Genomic DNA, 23,002 nt, shown 5'->3' with positions numbered 1-23,002 from the left:
GTGTGGCATCAGTTACTTTCGGTAGGCTCTCCTGAGGCAGGTTTCTAATAAGGGCCATGTTTTGAAATAAAAGCCCATTGGCATTTATTTGATTTCTTTACACACTTTCTTTCAGACACCTTTCATTTCCTATCAGCTGCCTGGATCTTGACTTGCACACAAGAAATAACACCACTCTATTTGGACTAGTTTTATGTTAAAGGGTCTTTCACCTGTGTTTCAGCTTGGTCTGATGTACTTCGAGTAGAAAAGTGGGAGCTACTGGGCAGGAGCAGCTAAGAGGCTTTTAAATGTATTTGGTTTTGACCTTCCCTACTTTACCTCTAGAAACAAAACAGGGTGCTCAGGAATTGTGGGGGTTGTCAGAGGACACCAAATGCCTTTTTGCACAGTTGAAAGAGATGTAGCTGGAAGTTAAATACATAAGAATATATAACATTTAATAATACATAAAGAAATGTATAACAGGCAAAATTTGTACTCTGCTTGGTTGTGAGTGGCTAGATGAATGCACAAGGAACTACAGTTCTGTGCAACACAAACTAAAAGTCTAAAAGGCTGTAGGGTAGTTTACTTCCTATGTTACCACCATCAGAAAGAAAGCTGACCAGTATGATTGCTGTTTTAAAGGACAGATTTGAACCCTCATTGCTGGTTGTGGAGTAGTTGTTGCTTGATTTTAAGAGAAAATAACAAATTTCCTATAGAGTAGAACCCCTGTATCTGCAGGGGATCAGTTCCAAGTCGTGTCTCCCTCCCCCGATACTGGAAAACACTGATTATAGTGAATGCTATAGACAGCATGATGTCTGGTTCCCTCTTGTGACCACTTCTTATTTATTATTTATTTATTTATTTATTTTATATCCCGCCTATCTGGTCAATAGACCACTTCTGGTACTGACATGATGGAAATATATTTCTTTAGCAAATTCTGGTCTCTGGCTCTCTAGTGGTGAGTTATGGTAACATCAATGTACCCTCTTAATATTTTTCTCGCACGGTTTTGCCCCTGTATGCTGGATTCCATCGCAACTGGAACCTAACAAAATTGTTTTGCAGAGAAGACAGCTAGAGGGAAGCAGAGTTGTGCGTGCATGTGCCCAGCTTAGCAGAAACTTTGCTCATAGTTAAAAATATATATTTGGGGGACTTCTTTTCTAATATTTTCAGACTGGATAAATTAATCAGCATATACTAATACTGTGGATAAGAAGGCCCTACTGTATATAAAACACAAATGCTTTTTGTTTGTCTCTAAGAAAATAGTTTTGGTCAGATCCTAATTGTGTACATTTTATGAAAAAAATGACATTTAAGTACTAGAGGGGGAAAATTGGGACGACAATGTTGGAACAGGAGATATCAAGTCTACTTCTGACTTGTAGAAGTACAAATTCAAGTTTATGAAAGGCAAAACTGCCCTCCAAGCACAGTCAAAATGACCAGTGTGTTTGGGGATGATGGAAACTGGAATCCATCACTACCTCAAGAAACATGTGTTCCTTGCCTGTGGAATATGTCAAAGGATGCTGACACAAACTGGGACACGACAACATCAATGGAGCCAAACCAGTTAATACATCCTTTAAAACTCCTTCCACCAAAACCTTTTCTGTTCTCAGCAATTCAACTGCATAAACAGTTTTGAAAAGCAGTAAGGATGTATATTTTTAATCATGGAGCTACATTGTCTCTCACATTGCTACAAGTAACTAACCCCCACCCCAAAGTAGCACACATAAAAGAAAGAATTGGTGCTCTCATAATCTATCATAGATTATGTAAACATCCAAAAACAATCTAACAATCTAATACCGTAACCATGATCTGTGATGTTTGTATATAAAGCCTGAGCTCCCAAAACGACAACACTTTGCGCAGTTCAACTCCTTCTCAGGCATCGCAATCCATCAACACCATTCCGTAGTGTACAGAAATAGATTTTAATTTTTAAAAGCCTGCACTGAAATTACTATATCAGAGGCAAGATTCAAGTTTAATTCTGTGGACAAAAAGCATTTTAAAAAAAAACAAAAGTTGCAGTAAACTACAATCTAACATAGGCTGTAGTGTTGAAATGCAACCGAACATTTGTTGCAGTATTCAGTGTCCTTCTGCTCCGTGGGGGTTACTAAATTTGGGTCATCTATCCATCGTAGTTTAGTTCTGGATATGACGTTAAATAAAAACTTGGTTAACAACTATGCTTTTTCAAATGGCTTCAACAGTTTTTCACATAAGAGCTCTCCTCTTAACCACAGCTGGTACCTGCACTGAGTGTGGCTGGCAGTTTTATTTATTATTTTATTTGTTTATTTAAGTTATATGCCGCCCACTCTAGTCGAAGGTCTCTGGGCGGCTTACAACAGTTTTATACTGTTATCGAGCACAGCCTTGTAATGAGCGTTTTATTGTGTACATAGCCCACTGAAAGATGCAGATAGCATTCAAAACAGCTGTTTTGGAAATCTGGCTAGGTTTTCTCTTTCCATATAAAATTATGCTTTTTGTAATGCTGGCATTTAAACAAACAAATATTGTCTATATTTTAGCATAAGTTATGGAATAAATGCTCATAATCTGCTTAGTTTTTGTAGATACCTGGAAAGGATTTTTTTAAATAATAAAAATATTAGTAGTAAAAATGCTAAATTTCTCCTGTAATAGAGAATTCAAATTGCCTAATCCCTTCCATTCTTTGCTGTCAAAAACTGAAATGGGAACCACTGTGAAATTCAGGAAAATCAATTATTTAAATTAATCTGAACTCCTATATAGTTCTGGATTTCTCTCTAAGAAAAGAACGGGATATGTTTCACATTATCAAACATATAAATGCTGATTGGTCACTGGGCTAAACATGTTCTTTGAAAGGGCAGTACACTTGTGTACTTAAGTCACTCATATGTAAACACCTGCTAGGCAGCTGCTTCTGTGCACATCTAAAACCATTGCAATGCTAAGTGCAGGAAAACCCATCATGTTAAGATGTACTACAGCAATACATACACACAAAGTCATCCTTCCAGTCTTTCATAGTATGACAACAAATGTTAGAAGCCGTTTAAGAGCATCCTCTTCTGACAGCAAAGATGTTAGACCTTCAGAGTGAAAACATTCTTTGTGTGCTTCAGGTAAAAAAAGAAACTAGTTTTAGGTTCTTATCCTGCCTATAAAAAAGGAAAAAAGAATGTGTTATAAGTACAAATAATATGAGGCAGACTGCTATTTTTTGTATGAGCACAAAAATATTTTACCTTACACATTTCGTGATGCTAATTAGTTTTCTTAATGACCACAGCATTTTGTGTCACGTCTGTTTTCTCATGGTGCCAATTCCCAAAGAAACTTGGCTATCTTCTTCCAGTTGGTGTGTATTTGGAAAACGGAAGGCAGCACAGGAAGTACAATCAGAGTCACTCAGAATGGCCACATTTGAGCTTTCTTGTGGAGCTGTTATCTGATACTGGAATGTTAAAGTGTCTGTGTCCTTATCTTTTAATGGAAAGACTCGAGGTTCCCACAGAATTGACTGAAAGGAATGAAGAGAGACATTTTGCTGAAAATCTAGCAAAACGTGTCAGTCCTTATAGTAATATACTCTTTAGATGACATCTGACAGAATAAATTTTCAGCAGGACTTGCTTAACACATCTAACATGCTTTACAAAATCTCAAAAGCTTCGTCATAACACTGACACTTAAAACTTAGAAGTGCTTCACATATCATTTCTAAAATGCTTACCACAGCCAAGGTAGACCACTGCCTTGACATCTTCATGGCTACAGCAAAGTTTAAGCCAGAAAACCTTCAATGTAGGCATAAGGCCAGACTTTGGTTTGTGCAAGGGGTTTTTCACCACCCAACCTTGTGCAAGTGGAAGCCCCACTTGCTTTGACTAAGTGATCTCTAGCTTTTGCAGCTGCAAGCCACTGATTGAGGGGCATCCACAAAACAGTTTGGTTTTGAGATTTCCAACAAGATTCTGGCCTACATGGGTGTATATTATCACCACTTCCTATAGTAACTGGTTTGCAACAAAGTAAAGCAATAAAGATATTGTGATATAGAAAGCAGTTTTAGTTCAATTTGTTAAACATATTTTAAAAATAGCCACGATGCTGTCTTCGAAGTATGATACAACACATGACAGCTAAGCAAAAAATGTTCATTAGTATTTATGAGAAGCAGAATTTTATCTTTTCTCCTAATGTCATGGTGACCCTTCAACTCCACAGAAGTAAACAAACTTGGATATTATGGATTGTATATTCACCCTTGCTTCATGAGTTCCTTCTGAAGACTGTGGTGCTCCCAAGTACAAAGAACTGCAGATTTCTGGAGTAATGTCAGCACTGTTTTCTGAAAAATGTGTTGTTAAATCAGAGTTGACCTGTTTTTCTTTTTGTGCCAGATCCTGTACCTCAGAACTTCTACTGTTTGATCTATAATGAAATAAAAGAAATGTTAGCTTCATTTTCTTCAAAAGAAAAATAATTAGATGGAAAAACAAGTTGTTTGCTTGTAACTGCAGTTCTTTGAGTGGTCATGTATGCAGTCACACATATGGGACTTTGTGGAATCTTACATTATTTATTTAAAATACAGTGGTGCCTCGCTTAGCGATCACTCCGTTGAGCGACAAAATCGCTTAGCGACGGGGTTTAAGCGATCGCAAAACTGATCACTTAGTGATGGTCCCTATGGGTGAATTTCACTTTGCGATGATCGCGGGGAAGAGATCATCGCAAAGTGCCCATTTTCGGCCAGCTGATCGGCGGTTTCAAAATGGCCACCAGAAAAACAAAATGGCCGCCTGCTGTGTTGCCTCGCTTTAGAGTCACTGAAAATGGCCACTCCGATGGAGGATTTTTGCTTAAGGTTAGTTTTTAAGCCCATAGGAACGCATTAATGGCGTTTTAATGTGTTTCTATGGGCTTTTTAAATCCGTTTAGCGATTAAATCGCTTAGCAACGTTTTTTCCTGCATGGATTAATGTCGCTAAGCAAGGCACCACTGTATTTCTATCCTGCCTTTCTCCCCAAAAGGACCCAAGGTATCCACTTGCACTTAGACATTTTTGCAGGAGTCCCATCCACAGCTAGGCTTTATGATTATCCCAGGCTTCCACCCCATCCCTCAGTTCTATTCTCTCCTGCAACAGCAGAAGGCACAACAAAATGAAGGATGTGAACAGTAACAAGGAGAGGAGGATGATTTGTGAGTGTACAGATGACAACTGAAAGAGCCACAATCACAGGTGAGCAATGTGTAACTCTTTGTGACCTTTGTAATAAACACATATGGGTGACTGTACCACCAACTCAGCAGGAGAAAGACTCTTCACAGAAGTACAGAAGAGAGAACTGAGTATCGAAAGGTAGTAACTCACACAGTATGAACATAAAAGTGATAATGCTTGGGAAATATAGAAGGGTTGTGGCCTAGTGGCTACCCCACATATTGCATCAAGAGATACTCTACTGATCCATACACCTGATGCTTCAACAAACTTGTTGGGATTAGCACATATAGTACAGAGGGATGGATTTGACAGATGCACTGGATTGTGAATGCCACCCATTTGGATAACCACTGAGAGGAGACCAGCTGTCCTTTTCCTGGGTCAGTGTAGGATAAAAATAAAAAGGGAAGTAACCCAGTAGCAATGGGTTGTATCTACGTAAAAGGCTAAGGCCTGCCTGACCAAGAAAGGAGAAGGTATTTGAGGGGTCCTGTACTATGCAAGGAATGTGACAATTTGTTGGAAGCAATGCCATTTGTGACTGTCAGATCTCCATGTGGAGAGCTTATGGGTAGATCTCATCACTTGGATAAACTCTGGAGAGTTAGTGTCAGGGTAATTAGCTAAGTTGTGAGTTGTATTGTGTGGAGGTCCAGACGATAAAAGCAACTATCTTTCTGGAATAGATCACCAAAGTGGGCAGTAAACACTGACAAATAGAGAAGACATATGAATCTAGTGTGCATTGGCCACCTTGGGGTTATTAACATGCAGTATACAATATGTTGTTGTTCTTCATCTTTATCAGAGTCCTAGAGACAAGTGGAAGTGGATGAAAGAGGTAAAGGAGTGAACCTGTTCAGAAATAGAGAAAATTATATGCTTTGTCCCTTTCAAATAGAAGCAGCGGCACTGAACATATTGAGGGGAAGCAAACAGGTCAACTGCAATTGTCCATACTTGTGGAAGTGTAGTAAATATTAGCTTGTTTTAAGTTAGTTAAAATATATTAACCAAGAAAGTAAGCAAAGGGCAAGATATTCAAGTGGGAACATGGAGAAGGAGATAAACAAGGAGAAATGTGCTGATCCTCACAGCTGGCTGGGAGAACAGCAAAAGATTTACAGTGGGGTCTTGACTTGAGAACTTAATCCGTATTGGAAGGTGGTTCTCAAGTCAAAAAGTCTGTAAGTCAAGTCTCCATTGACCTACAGTGCATTGAAAACTGATTAATCCCGTAACAGGCCGTTTTTGTTCCATTTTGGTTTTTTTCTGGTCTGTAAGTCAAATCTCAGTCTGCAAGTCAAACCTAAATTTTGCGGCCAGAGAAGTCTGTAACTCAAAAAGTCTGTAAGTCAAACCGTCTGTAAGTCAAGGGTCCACTGTAGAAGTAACAGTGGGAATGAGACACATAAGTAATCAAAGGAAATTAGTTCAAAGCAAACTTAGAATGTAAGAAATGTGTACCTAGGGAATATGAATGCAATGTGTACCATATATACTCACAACAAAGCAACTGCAACCATGTGTTATCATTACAAGAGATAATAAAGCAACTGTAACCATGTGAAATCATTATAAGAGCTAATTAATGTATGTAGGGCAGTTTTCATCTATATAAACGGTGTAGAAAAGTCATTCAGAGAGGCACTGATTTGGACTCGGAGGTCTCATGTGCTTCCATTCTGTGTAGAATAAAGCTTTTAGCTGGTATGTTGTGCTCTATCTTTCTCTTCCCTCTTTTAAGCTTGTTTGAAATTTTGCCTGCCTAAGGTAATGAACTTGCAAGTTTCTGCAACAGAAGGGTTGGTGTACCATCAGTTTAGAGAGCTGTCATTCATGAGACATGCAACAGGCACGTCTGAGGTAATCTGCTACAGTATTGTCTCCCAAAGATAAAAGGTGAGGTGATGCTTCTGGAGGATGTACTAGTGCCAGATATGCAGAAAGAGTTGAAGGAGCGTGAACAGTGTTACGCTACCTTGTTTTCTGAAACACTACATAACAGTGGTGTTGTCCACGAAGACTTAAACTGTGGCCAAAGAGTAGAGATTTGGACAATGTGAACACTTTCCATACCTCCCTCTTGACAGGCAGACCCATCAGTGTGGATACACAAGGCCATGAGTAAGAACCTGTGACTGGAAGTACTTAGTTGCCCCAGGCCTGCCTGAATAAAAAGATATTTGCCTGCTGGTGGAAGGACAGCAGGGAGAGGGCAAACCTCTCATGATACAAGGGGTTCCAGAGCCCAGGAGCAGCCACAGAGAGGACCCTCTCTTAAGTCCCTGACAAATGGGTCTCTGAATAGGTAAGATCATGAGAAGGGCATCTTTAGGAGATCTCAAAGCTAGAGCAAGCTTGTACAAATAATGTTTTTAAGATAATCCAGACCCAAGCTGTACACAGCTTCTAGCGCACTAGTCCGTAAGTATACTTTCTGTGATGTTACAGTTCCTATTTGCTGAGTCTTTTCTGAAGGGCAGTACTGTATTGTAGTTATTGTTCCCTGACTAACTGTACTGTAGTGTCTCAGAAGGCCCTGTTCAGTTTCTATGTAACAACTTTTAGTACACTCCTGGATATGCTCTGCTAGACACTCCTGACAAATTAGTTCTTGGATGAATGGTGAAGTTTACAGCTCTACTGAGGAGACATTCAGAAAGTCCAAGAATCAGGGACATTTCATCCATATCTGAGCTCACAGAACAACTTATGTCTTGTGCTTCCTAATCATTTTTGGAACAGAGCAGGAATGCATGCAACAGCCTTGTGGCCTTTTCACCCTAAAATAATCTATAGTCTCTGTTCTTCTACTATGGCCCCTTTTACTGCACTTTTGCATTTGCCCAATGTTTATGTCTGATTATGTACAAGGGTCTAGAACAATCTCTAAATAATGGAAATCCTACTTGCCTGGGATACTAACAATGCAAAAAGTCTGATTGTTCAGAACAGAAACCAGATTTTTTAAAATAAAGAATTAAAATTGGAAAGTTCAGAGTGCTGGAAGTTCACATCTAATAGCAAATTCCAGGCTGAATCCTACTTAGGTTTGTTGTACTTAAGTAAAATGCTTTGAAATTAATGAGATTCATGTTCTAGTGCACAAAGCTGATTTAGACATACTATGTATTTTGCACATCTCTGTAGAGCAAAAACTGCAATCTGGGACTTATAGATAATAACAATAAATGTGTGCCATCAGGTCAATTTTGACTTCTGGTGACCCTCTTAAAGGTTTTTTAGGTAGATAGTAGTCAGAAGTGGTTTGCCATTCCCTTCTGGGGGCATCCTGGGACTGTATGGCCTGTTTAAGACCACACAGTCTTGCTCTATTACCTTGACAGCAGGGAACTGAACTCCTGACCTCTGGCTCCACAGCCAGATACCTAACTCCCAGTCAGCTACAGAGATAGATAAGGTGCTAAAAATAAAATTATTCCGACAAATTGGGAAATAAGGAGCGTGCTCATAAGTCAGCTTTAGCATGCTTCTTATTTCCTAACTTTTTAAAAAATTGTACACAGTAAGTTAATGCTATAAAAATATGAGTATTTGTAACAGCCACCAATTACAAAAGACTCATTTAGACCCAAATACTAGTATCTCCTCACTGATAGCACAAGACAATCCACAGATGTGTCAAAAAATCTGACTGGGATTTTTCACATCAAAGGCTGTATCAAAAGATAACATACCAGAGAACCCCCAAACACTTCTAAAAGAAAACTGTAGTTTCAAATATTGGGAATACTGTGAGGACCAACTTTGCAGGATAAAAGCTGGGCAGCATCATACAATTAGCGGTGGGATAGTCATTCTGAAAGTCTTATTTTCAACCAACCTATTCCTTCTTGGCCACTGACTTTGCTCCCACAGTGACCATCGAGCTCTTTCTTTGTCTTCATACTTTGCATGGCGTGCAGCATAGTTCTCATCAGACAGATCCTCCACCTAAATATTAAAAATGCCAGATTGCAAAAGTAGTTAGAGCAAAGTATACTTATGTTTTTTTGAATCCTTTAACATGCAACAGATATGATGGTAATAAGATGCATTTATAATGAGCCATAAATAAAATGCTGTCCCGCCTCCCCTCAACACTGCAGCATAGACAAGAGCAGTTTTTATTGTGTTGTGTCATCAAGTCTCTTTCAACTTATGTTGACACTATGGATGAGTGAACTACAAAATATCCTTTCCTCAAGAGCTCAAGCGCAGCTCTTGTAACCTCAAGCCTGTGGCTTCCATTATGAAGTCAATCCATCTTAAATTTGTTCTTCCTCTTTTCCTAGCATTATTACCTTTCCCAGTGAATCCTGTTCTCTCAAAATGCACTAAATTATGACAGCCTCAGTTTTGTCATTTTTGCACCTATGGAGAATTTAGGTTTGATTTTATTTGACTGGGAGAACATATAAGACATTTTTTGAAAAACATTTTGTGCTAGCAAAATTAATTATATAATTAATATAATACCAGGTTGTCCCAGTCAAATGGGTAGCTCATATATGTGCTCTTTCTCTTTTATTTATTATATTATAGCTCCTGAAGAAGGTTAAAAGTGAAATAGCCGAAATGTGTTGGGCTTATCTTTGAATAAAGTACTGATACCCGTTTTTACATTCTGGGACCACAGTCTCTCTTTGCTTGACAGCTTCAGTGGATGTACTGTCCTTTTTGTTCTTGTTTCATTATAACTACTGGTGTGGAATGGGAAGAATTATGCAGAATGCACAAGAAACTGATAAGAAGTGAGGTACATGCCTCTACTTTATTAGAATACTGCTGTGTACAAAGGATTCCAAGGGGTCTTAGAATATTAAAAGAGCCAGGCATGTGCAGAGATAACCATGAATTTGTGGGAAAATGGAATGCAATCCTCAATAAATGCTCCCAAGATTTGATGATATTGATTATTGAAACATCATCTAAAATCAACAAAAAATTAGGAAAAAAAACCTCTACAGGAGAACATGGACAGATACAAACAACATCTAACCAAAGAGGGGGAAAAAGGACACTTGTAGACAAGGAACTCAAAGATTTCTATGAGGAATTGAAAGCATTTAAATATAAGAAGTTTCTTAGGGATTAAGGGGATTACATCTCCAAAAAAGTCTACCCTTGGCAATATAAAAGATCGAAAAAAGTTTCATTCCATTTGGAAGATAACTCTACAGGTTGATATACAGACCGGGAATCAGGAGCAGAGGGCAGTAGTGATACAGATACCAGGCACGGATCTTTTTTGGAAACAGATACAAGGCACAACAAACAAAAAAGATACAGAACAATGAAAACAGCCTCCCCTCCCAGCAGATCCAAGAGAGGCCTACGGTAGTAAATCTTTCTCATTAAGTGTTGAATGAGACAGAATTAAAGGTTTTAGAAAAAGGCTTATCTTTTGTACCTACTCCCAGACATGACATAAGACATAAGAAATTTATTTGTCATTGCGCTCACAAGTGGGTGCAACGAAATGAGGTGCTCTTCCCCAAGGTAAAACTGGACAACACTACAAAAAAAAGTTAAATATAGATACCCCGTTTTCTCTCAGCAATTAAAATTCCACCAAAAACCTATGGCCCCGCATTTAAACTCAATACTGCACTTGGGTAAAAACTGTTCTTGAATCTGCTTGTCCTTGCTTTTAATACCCTGAATCTCCTTCCTGATGGTAATAATTTAAAGAGCTGATGTCCCGGATGAGAGGAGTCTTTCAGTATGTTAGATATCTTTCTCTTACATCTGTTCTTATACAATTCTTCCAAAGAGGGGAGTGAACAGCCAATGATGTTTTGGGCTGTCTTAATCACCCTTTGAATTGCCTTTTTCTCTGCCACTGTGCAGCTCGTGAACCATACACAGAGACAGTAGGATAATATGCTCTCAATCGAACTCCGATAGAAGGTGATCAACAAACTCTCAGTCAATTGTTGCTTTCTAAGAATCCTTAGAAAATACAACCGTTGTTGTGCCTTCCTAGGCTAGCTGATCAGCACAGTCTTTTACCACCCGACCAGGAATTAAGTCGGGTCCAGCTGCTTTTCTGGAGTTAACCACTTTCATAGTCTGTCTCACATCCTGCTCATTCACAATGAATGGGGGACTCTGCTGAGTAAATGATGGCAAACAGTTTCAGTTTGATCGATCTCGAATCGAGCAAAAAAGTTGTTCAACTCTTCAGCCACCTCCACACCTCCGCCCGAGGAAACCTTTTTTGCTTTGTAGTTTGTTAGTTGTTGAACCCCCTGCCAAACTTGCCTCATGTTATTGCTGAGAAAGCAGTCTTCAATTCTCCTCTTGTATTCGGCCTTAGCTTGCTTAATGCCTCTCCTCAAATTCGTTCTTGCTGCACTGTAGTCTAGATCATCCCCAGACTTAAAAGCCTTATTTCTAGCATACAACAGGCGTCTAACCTTCCCGGTCATCCAAGGTTTTTGATTGGGATAAACCCGGATACGTTTATCCACTGTGACCGTGTCAATACAGTGTGCCATATACCCTAACACTGCAGCTGTATGTTCTTCCAGATCAGGATGGTCAAAAACTTCCCAATTCGTTTGTTCAAAACAGTCCTTTAACTGCTCCATTGCTCCCTCCGGCCAGCTTTTCACTGTCTTGACTACTGGCCCTGACTGTTTTCTCAGAGGAATATACTCCGGAGCTAAAAACAGGGACATATGGTCAGACTGGCCCAAGTGTGGCAATTGTAATATCCTGTATCCATTTGCAATATTCGTGTAGACCTTATCTAAGGTGTTCAGCCCCCTAGTAGCACACCTTACATGTTGATGGAATTTGGGGAGGACTGCACGTAGATCTACATGATTGAAGTCTCCTGCAATAATGTATACAGCATCCGGAAATTTACTTTGCAAGTTGCCAATTTCATCGGCCAGATGACCCAGCGCCAAATCCGCATTTGCATCCGGCGGAATATAAACAACAAGAATAATAACAACGCTGAATTCCCGTGGAAGGTAAAAAGGTCTGCATTTAACAGACAGATATTCCAGCTCCAAAGAGCTATGACGTGTTATAATCTCTGAGTTTGTGCACCAGCTCTCTCTAACAAACACGCACAATCCTCCTCCTCTGCACTTCCCCACATTCCTGTCTCTGTCTCAGACCGCACACAGACTAGATTAGACCTATTTTGCTTTTATAGGAATATAAAATTACGACAATACTTTAGCAAATCAGTTTGTGACCAATACACGGAAAACTATTTTTCAAAGTCAGTCTTCATTCATGCCTCCAGGTAATTCAGATCCCTTTATTATTACCTATGAGATATTAGTTTTAAAAGATCTAGAAAAATTAGAAAAATCTGCTAAATCTCCTTGGCACAATATGAATAAAATAGAAACGTGTACCCTCAGAGCTCTTTCCCAAGATCCATCTATTATAATAAAACGAACAGATAAGGATGGTGCCACGGTTATCCAAAATACAGCAGACTATAGACAAGAGGTCCTTAGACAATTGTCAGATACTTCAGCCTACAAAGTATTTATTTATTTATTGGATTTTTATGCCGCCCGTCTAGACCAAAGGTCTACTCTGGGAGGTTTACAAATTTAAAAACAATAAAACCAATAAGCATATATTATAAATCCAAGGTGGTGAAAGTATAAGAAATTAAGATACGGCATGAGGGAAGGCCTGCCCAAATAGCCAGGCTTTAAGTTTATTCCTGAAAATACCCAGAGAGGGAGCCAGGCAGATCTCCACTGGCAAGTTGTTCCAAAGGCAAGGGGCCATTGCCGAGAAGGCCCAGTTCCGCGTTCTTTCCTTCTGGACCTCCCTTGGCGTTAGGCCCCTCAGCAGCCCGGGCTCGCTGGGTGACTCTGGCAGAACTGGGTGGGAGGAGGCACTCTGCCAGATATCAAAGTCCTAAACTGTTTAGGGCTTTATATACAATCATAAGAACTTTGAAATCAACGGGGAAACGAATGGGCAGCCAATGCAAGGTGGCCAGAGTGGGGGAAATATGATGATACCTTTTCACCCCTGTAAGAAGTCTGGCCGCTGCATTCTGTGCCATCTGAAGTTTCTGCGTCAGTCTCAAAGGCAGCCCCACGTAGAGACCATTACAGTATAATCTTGAGACTACGAATGCATGGACCAAAGTGGTGAGCACCCCCACATCAAGGTAAGGACGCAGCTGGGCAATCTGCCGAAGGTGGAAATGGGTGGAACGGACCACTGACGACACCTGGGTCTCCATGCTGAGCAGTGGGTCCAGATGTACACCCAAACTGCGAACCTCACTCTTGGTGGTAAGAGTCTCTCACACACACACACACACACACACACACACACACACACACACACACACACACACAAAAGGAGAGGGAGTTTCCCAGACCACTGATGTCTGGGACACTCACCCAAAGGACCTCCGTCTTGCCGGAATTCAGCCTCACCTGCATCCACTGCTGAACAGCCCCCAGGCAGTGCTCAAGGGATGAAACAACATCACTGTTTTTGGAAAAAAAGATGTAGAGCTGAGTATCATCAGCGTACTGATGACACAAAGCCCCACATCCCCTGATGACCCATCCCAGCAGCCTCATATAGATGTTAAATAGCATTGGGGAGATAACAGAGCCCTGTGGAACCCCACAAATGAGGCTCCACAGGGCTGAGAAACTCTCTCCAATCTGCACTCTCCAGGGACAGTTGTCCAAGAAGGAATGGAGCCGGCAAGAGCCAGGTCACCGATTCCCAACTTGGAGAGCCTCCCCAGGAGAATACCGTGGTCGATGGTATCAAAAGAGGCTGAGATATCGAGAAGGACCAGCAGAGACATTTTGCCCCTGTCGGCCTCCCTCAGCAGGTCAGCGTACAGGGCGACCATTGCCGTCTCTGTACCGTGGCGCGGCCTGAAGCCCGACTGAAACGGATCCAGGGCATCTGTCTCATCCAAGTGGGCTTGCAGCTGATCGGCCACCACCCTCTCGACCACTTTGTTCATGAAAGAAACATTGGCGATGGGCCTATAATTGCCCATTTCGTCTGCCGCCAAACTAGGTTTCTTTCTTATGGGCCTAATGAGTGATTTCCATCTGCCCTCAAGGAGAGACCCATTTATTATTACTGTGGCCCATTCTGTTGTTATCGGCCTGGCTGCTTTGATTAGCCAGGCCGGGCAAGGGTCAAGGGAGGAGGTGGTGGCTCGACAGCGATCAAGCACCCTGGCCACAGAGTCAGGCGTTACAGGCTGAAGGGAATCAAAAATAGCCGGGCAAGATGGAGCGCTGGACATCTCTGCTCGACTCACTGTATTTAAAAAAGGAGAGAGCTCCCGGTGGATGGCCTCCACTTTAGATTTAAAGAAGGCTGCAAACTGGTCAAGTGAAAAACTATGGGGAGGCCTATCACCTGAGCCAGTTCCGGATAGGTCGCGTACTATACAGAATAACTCCGCCTGCTGGTTGGACGCTTCGCTTATCCGGTTAGCGAAGAATGATCGACATGCAGCCTTTACCCTAGTCAGATAAAGGTTAGTTGCGACCCTAACAGCTATCCAATTATAATCCATCGGGTTCTTCCTCCACCTATGCTCTAGCCTTCTCCTATATCGCTTCATCGCTTGAATCAGGGTGCAGGACGAGCTCTGAGCAGGAGAGGGCGTTTAGGTGCGATCATGTCTATAGCCCTAGTGGCAGCGATGGACCAGCTGTCAACCAGAGCCTCGACAGGAGCGCCAGCCAGGTCAGCTGAAACACCTCTCATGGCCTCCTGGAATCCAACAGGATCCAGTAGCCTTCGAGGGCGGACCATAGAAATAAATCCCTGCTCCCTACAAGGGGGGAGTGCCACTGAGAGGTTACATTTTACTAGGTGGTGATCTGACCATGACAAGGGGACCAACATGAGGTCAGTCACCACCAGACCACACTCACTCCAACTGGTAGAAAAAAACAGGTCTAACGTATGGCCACCCACGTGGGTGGGGCCGATGACATGTTGGGACATGTTCAAGGAAGCCATGGTTTCCAAGAACTCGAGAGCTGGCCCTGTAGTCTCTACCCCCGCGTGCACGTTGAAATCACCCAAGTCAAGAAGCCTCGGGGATCCCAACAATGCTGCGGAGACAAAGTCAGCCAGCTCCGGTAAGGAAGTGGCTGGGTCGCAGAGAACGTGGTAACCCAGCAAAATCCCAATACCATCCCTCTCTAGACCTGGCTTTACCACCGAGGAGCGCCTAGTAACCTCCAAGCTGGATTTATAAACAATGGCTACTCTCCCCCCCCGCCCCTCCAGTCTACCCTGGTGCTGGACGGCATAACGGGGCGGACAGATGAGAGATAGGGGAGGACCCCCCCCTCTCCACCAATCCACGTCTCAGTTATGCATGCCAGGTCTGCATCCTCCTCCAGGATAAGGTTGTGAATCACCTGGGTTTTATTGGATATAGACCTGGCATTCAACAATACCAGGGTTAGAGTGGAGGGCTGGCTGGGCTGGCTACCTCGATATTGAGGGTTGGTCACAGTCTCACAACAATGAACTGCCGTCAAACATCTGTTAATCGTTCTTCTGACACGAGCGGGGACTGTGCCAATGCTATATCTCCCTCTACCCATGATCACCAGGATGTTAAAAGGCCCCTCGCTGGGCAGACAGGCCTTCCACTCCATATCAGACAGAAAAAAGAAGTAATGAAACAAAAACCCTAAATAATAACACAATTTAGACAAAAGTGCATAAACAAATACAATATTATCCAATACTATAATTAAAAATCCCACTACAAAAACCCCATATATAAAATTAAATTAAAAAGAAAAAATAGCCAGGAATTGCCCCACATATAGTCCCACCGGATCCAGGGCATCTGACTAGCTATGTGTTTTCAGACACACTCCAGCATATATGTGACATTTCATGCTAACTTTACATGAACACCAACAGGATAATGTTTTCAGCCATCTCATGAATGGAAGTACTGCCTACCTTTTCTTCATCCTCCTTTAGACTTCCCAAAGGCTCTAGGCTAACCATTCTCCAGCTGTTGAAGAAAAAGGATTTCTCAGTGCAGAATTATCTAAATGTAGCTCTGTTGCACTGTGAGAAAGCATTCTGCATAATAAACTTTACGGGCGTGCTTAGTAAGTTATGTAACAAGACTCTTCTAATAAATAAACAGGACTAGTTCAAAGTCGCTGGTCAAAATCCTCCTGCAGACTGCCACCAAATAGTCTTTGCTGCAGTTACTTATGTGGTTCCTTGGTATACACACATCGGGCTTCATGCATAACCTGGAATCCAAATGGGGACTCATAAAACTACCCAGTCATTCCATAAGAAATCACAACTGGACCCTAATCAATGGTGATCTGCCACTATAGTGATGCTATTTCCCTACACCAGCATTTGTTAAGCAAGAGGACTTTTGGCCACTGACTGTGAGTTGACACAAGCTTTTCTTACAGACTCTTCACAAAGTTTATGTACCAACCTCAGGATTATTGCAATATAATCTATAATCCTGAAGGAGAAATAAAAGCCAGAATGTTGCCAGGAACAGCATACAGAAATCATATAATCATGAAATCCTGTTGGTAAGTTACGCAAAAAGTGTAACTTTTGCAGTCGAATTGCTATAAGTCCATTTTTAAAACTTGCTTTAAACAAAGAAACCTGGACTACACATTCAGCTATGCATTTTGGAATTTTTTTTTCAGCACTACCTCCAGTTCTGTAATGCCCAGCCTGATGAAGACTCCTGTAGAGTCCATAGGTAGCTCAGAATTTTAGTGGTCTATTAGCTACTCTCATCTTCTGATTGTGTACCAGGATCACATGGCTTCTCTCCTTTCCATTGGACTATCAAATACAGTATTCTCTTTTTAAAAAGGTCCCTGTTCCTCTTTCTTTATTTTCTTCTTTCTTTGCAGCTCTAGAATTGTTCTATCAAAGATCTCATGTCAAGCAGCAATTTCTTTTCTTTTTTTGCAATACAGTTTTTATCAGAGACCAGTAATAATCTCAAACAAATATTGTAAACGTCCCAAACCGGAAACAGATTCTTGGTTACTCTTGAGAGTCATCTGGACGTAACTATCATAATTCACTAGTGTATGTTGAAATAATGTGGGAAAGTATCTTCAGTCATTAACAAAATTGACATATCCATATGAATTATGACATTATCATATTCTGAGCACTTACTGTAACAGTGGTATCTCTGTTCTCAAGAGTAAATGACAATGAAATGTATTTAAGAACTATCACTTAATGCAAGGACATTCTGTTTAGTCCTAATTTATGGAATGTAATCCTGTATATACTGACATTTAAATATAAAAAACAAAAACTAAATAAAGTTGCTTCTCTCTCATTTCCTTTAAAAAATCTGGAAAAGGACACATGGTTGTGAACAATCTCAGGCAATCAGGCATATCATAATTTACGTGATGACATTTCAGATCTAGCTATGTGGTCATATTGTTCAGGGCAAAACCACTCTGTTCCCACCGACAAATCCTGCTAAGATGCAGTTTATTGTGATGGAATGTGTTTATGTTTATACATCAGGTGTACAGCTGCATTTGGATTGTATGCTAGAATTCAAATTCCAGCATGCAATCCACTAACAGCAATCCAATGCAGAAAGACACCATTTGCACCTAGACAGTCACTATAATACCCTTGGTTGGTTTACTTTGCCATGCAACTCTGGGGCAGTTTCACTGCCACAGAACAACTTGGCAGGAGAGGGAGCATCGGCCTGGTGTGAAGACATAGCCTTCTGCTTAAGTATCTTCCTGTCCTTTTGAGTTACCTTCGCCCCCTGCAACATAAAATATATGAGGCATCTTTTTAAAGATGAGAAATCTATGTGAAATGACCCTCTCCCTTTAGTTCAGTTCTACCTCAGTTAAATTCTGCCTTGTTATGCTCTTGATATGTTGACAGTAAACAAATTAAATGTACCTTGGAGTGAGAATTTCTTTATACTGCAGTTTCTCCAGCTTCGATGGTGCAACCAGCGACATTGGGATGACAATATTATCTATATCATATGAGCTCTCACTTCTCAGTCTCCGCCTTGAATGTAGCTAGTTAAAAATTATTTTAGTTATGTCTTTGTTGTCATAAAATGGCCACAGAAAGTTAAAAGTTAATTTCCATGCATAACGATAATAGCATGAGCTTTAGTATTCGAAGTGAATAACTACTGAAGTGTTGTTTTCTGTATCATTTATCTTTTTAACTTGATTGCCTTTCCTCAATGGTTTTGTAACAATATACAATATACATAAAATTTTGCGGAATGCAAAGATGTCTTGTTTAATGGAAGACAGAGAAATATGAAGAGCGATTAAATGTTGCAAGCTTCAATGAACAAAAGCAACAAGATCAGACATTTCAACAAGAGCTTGAATATATACTTAATTTATGAAATGCACGGTAACCTCTCACAATTTGAAATAAGCCTCCTAACCGCTGTCAAATGTACAATTTTTAAGACTTATGTGGGAGTCAAAATCCATCTTTAGTTCTAAAGCAGCTGCCACTGCTCTGAGGGGCAGTATGCTTGCAAAAAAGGTTCCTGCTAATACAGACTGATCTCAATCACATGCCATAGCTTCCACGTACACTAAGCATACTGAAAGGTGCATGTGCTAAGGCAGAGCTAGAAATAGCAAACTGAATTATCTGTTGGTAGCGCAGGCTGTTTCTGCCCCATGTCACCTTAACCTAATCTGCTAGTCAAACCTATAAATCTCCCAATGCATACACTGCAGTATACCTGTGATTTAGATGTCATGTCTCCAATGGTTGCTCCTGCAAAATGGGCTTGGGGCTCCTGATCTTCATGCTGAAAACAGTATGTCTCTAATCTATTGTTATTTTCTCCTGACATGCACACACACAAAAGAAAGGAGAAAAAAAATGAGGACTCCATTATCTCTTAGCACACAAGCAGTATAACAAACTCAGAACATATATACAGAAATAATTTGCTTAGTAAACTTGATGCTTCTCAAGCAATTATAATAAATGTGTTCTTGAGCAGTCATCACAGTTTTGTATCAAAACCTTCCATATAATTTCAGAAGCATTTCTGCAAATGGTTATATTAAAATAAAGCTTACTGATCTTATTTTCTTCTAGAGTTTGAATTAGATCTTGAAGGACCTAAAACCTCTTTTTTCTAGAATGTTTAAGTAACTGACACTCTCAAAATTCACAGCTTGCGTTAATAATGCCATTGTCACATTATAAGTCCATTTTTGTGCCCATATCCCTTTTCATGGGCCCCTGATAATGCATACTTGTTGTCAAATATCTCACTCCATGTGTCTGAAGAAGCAGACTATAGCACATGAAAGCCTGTATTGAAGTAAGTCATATTTTTCTGTAAGGTGCCTCAATACTTTTGGGTAGTTTGTTTTTGCTTTTACCATATTTTCAAATCAGTTACTTTGATGTTAATTTATAGAGAACTACGCTTCCTAGTACTCCTGGCTTACAGTGTGCCTCCTCAACCTGCTTCTTGAGTCATAATGGCTGAAAAGCAGCCAGGAATATGGAACCTCACCAGACTGGGGGCAGTATCAGATCTCTAAACAGGAATCCAACAGAGTCCAGTTTAAATCAGATTGTATAAATGAGGCCAAATATTGCTAAATTATCTATAAAAGCAAGCATAACATGTTAGGAAAAAAACAAAACCAGGACAACATACTCCTGTAATAGAAGAAAACCCTTGACGGGTGTTTGATGGCAGCCACATAGAAGTTGCATGACACCAGTGAATGACTGAAATAAATAAATATTGGTACTCACTGTGAAATATTTATTTTTATGTAGCAGAAGGATAGCATCCTCAAGAGATGGGTTGTCCCTCCCACTCCCACAGGTGGAGCTAATCAGTCAATCACGCAGTAGTAGGGGTCCCTTAAGTGAAAGGTACCACCTTTGGCTGAACCAGTCTTCCTCTCCAGCCACCAGGAAAAAAGGGAATAAGATAACAATACAGAACAGCAGAGAAAAAACCAGACCTGATAGGTGCCCCTCGCTTGGTCATAATAACTCAAGGGAGTGGAAGGATGTCCTCCTTCCTCTACATAAAATGAGCATGTCATGGTGAGTACCAATGTTCCTTTTTCCTGTACCAGATGAAGTCATCCTCAAGAGATGGGATTTACCAAAGCCTAGGGTGAGATGGAGGAGAGGTTCACTTATCCCCTCCCTACAGGTTCAAAAACCTCTCAAGTCGGACTTAGGAGAGGTCCTCCACCTGCTAAAGGACTCTTCTCCTAAATGTTGCCTCAGTCAAGATAAAGCAGTCCACATAATGCCTGGTGAGTGACCATCTTGCAAATGTCCTCCAGGGGGATGAATGTGGCTGATGATGTTCCTAGTGGATGCCTCAGATTAGCCTTTAACCAGAACTCTGATAGAACATATTGATGCTATTAGTTGATTTAGAAATCCCTTTTCCCAGGGTGGAAGGACACAAACAAGGAATTGATATGACTTAAGTTTCTAGATTGTTTTGAATTTTTGTGCCCTCCATGCATCCAATTTATGCCAAATATTTTTAAGAGGCCTAAAGGGAGAGGACAAAAGGCAGACAGTAGCACCTCTTATGACCTTTGAGAAATAGAGTTTATCTTTGGGAGAAAGGGAAGACTGAGAAACAGGATTACTATGTCTTTATGAACAACACATAGTTCCAGTCAGGCCAATAATACTTGTAGCTCAGATACCCTTATTGCTGATGTGATGATCACAAGGAAAAAAGATTTCCATGCCAGAAGTTTCAAGGAAGTTTGTCAAAGTAGCTCAAAGGGTAGCATTGTTAAGGCTTTCAGGACTACACGGAGACTCCAGGTCAGAAACCTATGGACAGGAGGAGAATCAGAAAAGGATATTCCTTGAATAAAACCTCTTGATATCTAGGTCTGATCTAAGGAGATTGCTCCCTCTGCTTCAAAGAATGGAGGATAAAGCTGTCAACTGTCTCTTGAAAGTATTAAGTGTCAGTCCTTTGTCTACTCCATTCTGCAGAAAAAAAGAGAACTGCTGCAACAGAAAACAGAGGATCCTTGTCCTTGCTCTTGCCTCACTATTGGAATACCCTCCTTGAGGATTTACAGATGCATGAGGTAGAGTCTCTCCTCAAAACTAAGATGGTTTCTATGACCTTGGGTTCAGAGTCTTTTTGCTCCAGCCTCACCCTTTCAACAACCACTCCCACTGAAATTATTCCAGATTCCAGAAGTATCTTCACTGCTCTTAACTCCAGCCAATTTATGCTGGGGTGCTCCTGTGCTGATCAGTTGCTCTGGCCTAGGAATGAGTGGAGATCCATGCCCAAAAGATTGGATCTGCTATGATTTCAGTCCCAATGACAATCAGACATTTTGCCCTTGTTCATCTCCTTGTTCAACCACCAGTGCAGACACTGGTGTACTTGATTCAGAACAAGGATGGACATCTGCTTCTGTTCTGCTACACTCTTCTGATGGGAGAGTAACATCCACTGAAGAAACCTGGAATGAAGCATCCCCAGGATATATAGCCTATTGTAGAAATCATCTTGCCCAAGAGCTGTGATAAAATCATGAAATCTGATGCAGGGCATTGTACTACTTCTAGGATAGTGCCTTGCATTTCTTCCACCCTGCTGCCAGGGAGGAAACTTTTGCCTTGGTAAATGTCTATGAGTACATTCAGGAGTTTTAGGATCTCAGATGGGAATAGGTGTCTCTTCCCAAAATTTATCAGAAAACCACGTGTCTGCAAGATGTGCAATGTAGTCTGCCCATTTTTCTGGTCATTGCTTTCTAACTGTGACAGAACTAGATCATCGAAAAAGGAAAAGGAAAAGAACAAAGTATCTTCTGAGTCCTCAAGTATGCCACTAGGGCTCTTAGAATTTCCATTAACGATTGATTGATTGCCGCTACTCTGAGTGGCTTACAGTGTCATAACATAAACACATTATATATATATATAATGTGTGTATGTATATATATATATATATATATATATATATATATATATATATATATATATATATATATATATATATATATATATATATATATATATATATATATATATATATATATATATATATATATATATATATATATATATATATATATATATATATATATATACATACATACACACACACACACACACACACACAGTGGTGCCTCGCACAACGATTGCTTCATACAACGATGAATTCACACAGCGATGGGTTTTTTTGAGGAATTTCCCCCATTGTTTAACGATGTTCTCTATGGGGGAATTTCACTTAACGATGTCCAATGCATTCCAATGAGAGAAAATTCAAAAAATCACCAAAAATTAAGGACGACTCAGAACAACACCAAATTAAGTTTGCATAGGGTTCAGGAGGTGGGCTAACGATTGCAAGCATTTAAAACCTGTTCCAAACATTGTAAGGCACTTTTAAATGAGTAAAAACGGACTTCGCAAAGCCATTGAAATGTATTGAGTCGGCTTCAATACATTCCAATGGAGGAAACATTGTTTCACTCAACGACGTTTCCTATGGGTTTTTTCACATAAAGACGGCAATCCGTTCCAATTGGAATGGATTAACCGGTTTTCAATGCATTCCTATGGGAAATGGTGTTTCACAGAACGATGTTTCACACAACGCTGATTTTTTTGGAACCAATTAACATTGTTGTGTGAGTCACCACTGTATGTATGTATGTATGTATGTATGTATGTAT

General features: G+C 40.5%; 1 protein-coding gene across 4 annotated transcripts in view; it reads right to left on the bottom strand.

The window, feature by feature from the left end:
- Positions 1-419: 419 nt before the first annotated feature.
- KANSL1L (KAT8 regulatory NSL complex subunit 1 like) overlaps positions 420-23,002 on the bottom strand; it is a 76,436-nt gene continuing 53,853 nt past the window's right edge. For 2 of the 4 annotated variants that reach the window (XM_078379210.1, XM_078379216.1), the window contains 7 exons: positions 19,027-19,133; positions 18,207-18,331; positions 16,224-16,278; positions 9,097-9,206; positions 4,281-4,449; positions 3,261-3,535; positions 420-3,173 (listed from right to left, as the gene is read on the bottom strand). In XM_078379210.1, the coding sequence (XP_078235336.1) occupies positions 3,314-3,535; positions 4,281-4,449; positions 9,097-9,206; positions 16,224-16,278; positions 18,207-18,331; positions 19,027-19,133 (788 nt within the window). In that variant the 3' untranslated portion in view covers positions 420-3,173; positions 3,261-3,313. Of the gene's footprint in view, positions 3,174-3,260; positions 3,536-4,280; positions 4,450-9,096; positions 9,207-16,223; positions 16,279-18,206; positions 18,332-19,026; positions 19,134-20,066; positions 20,219-23,002 lie in introns of those variants that run through there. The other 2 variants (XM_020780678.3, XM_078379211.1) reach the window with 2 other exon arrangements.

Source organism: Pogona vitticeps, chromosome 1 (genome assembly GCF_051106095.1).
Source record: "Pogona vitticeps strain Pit_001003342236 chromosome 1, PviZW2.1, whole genome shotgun sequence".
Lineage (NCBI taxonomy): Eukaryota > Metazoa > Chordata > Lepidosauria > Squamata > Agamidae > Pogona > Pogona vitticeps.
The sequence above is the reverse complement of the archived record's forward strand: the minus strand, read 5'-3'. Positions and strand labels throughout refer to the sequence as shown.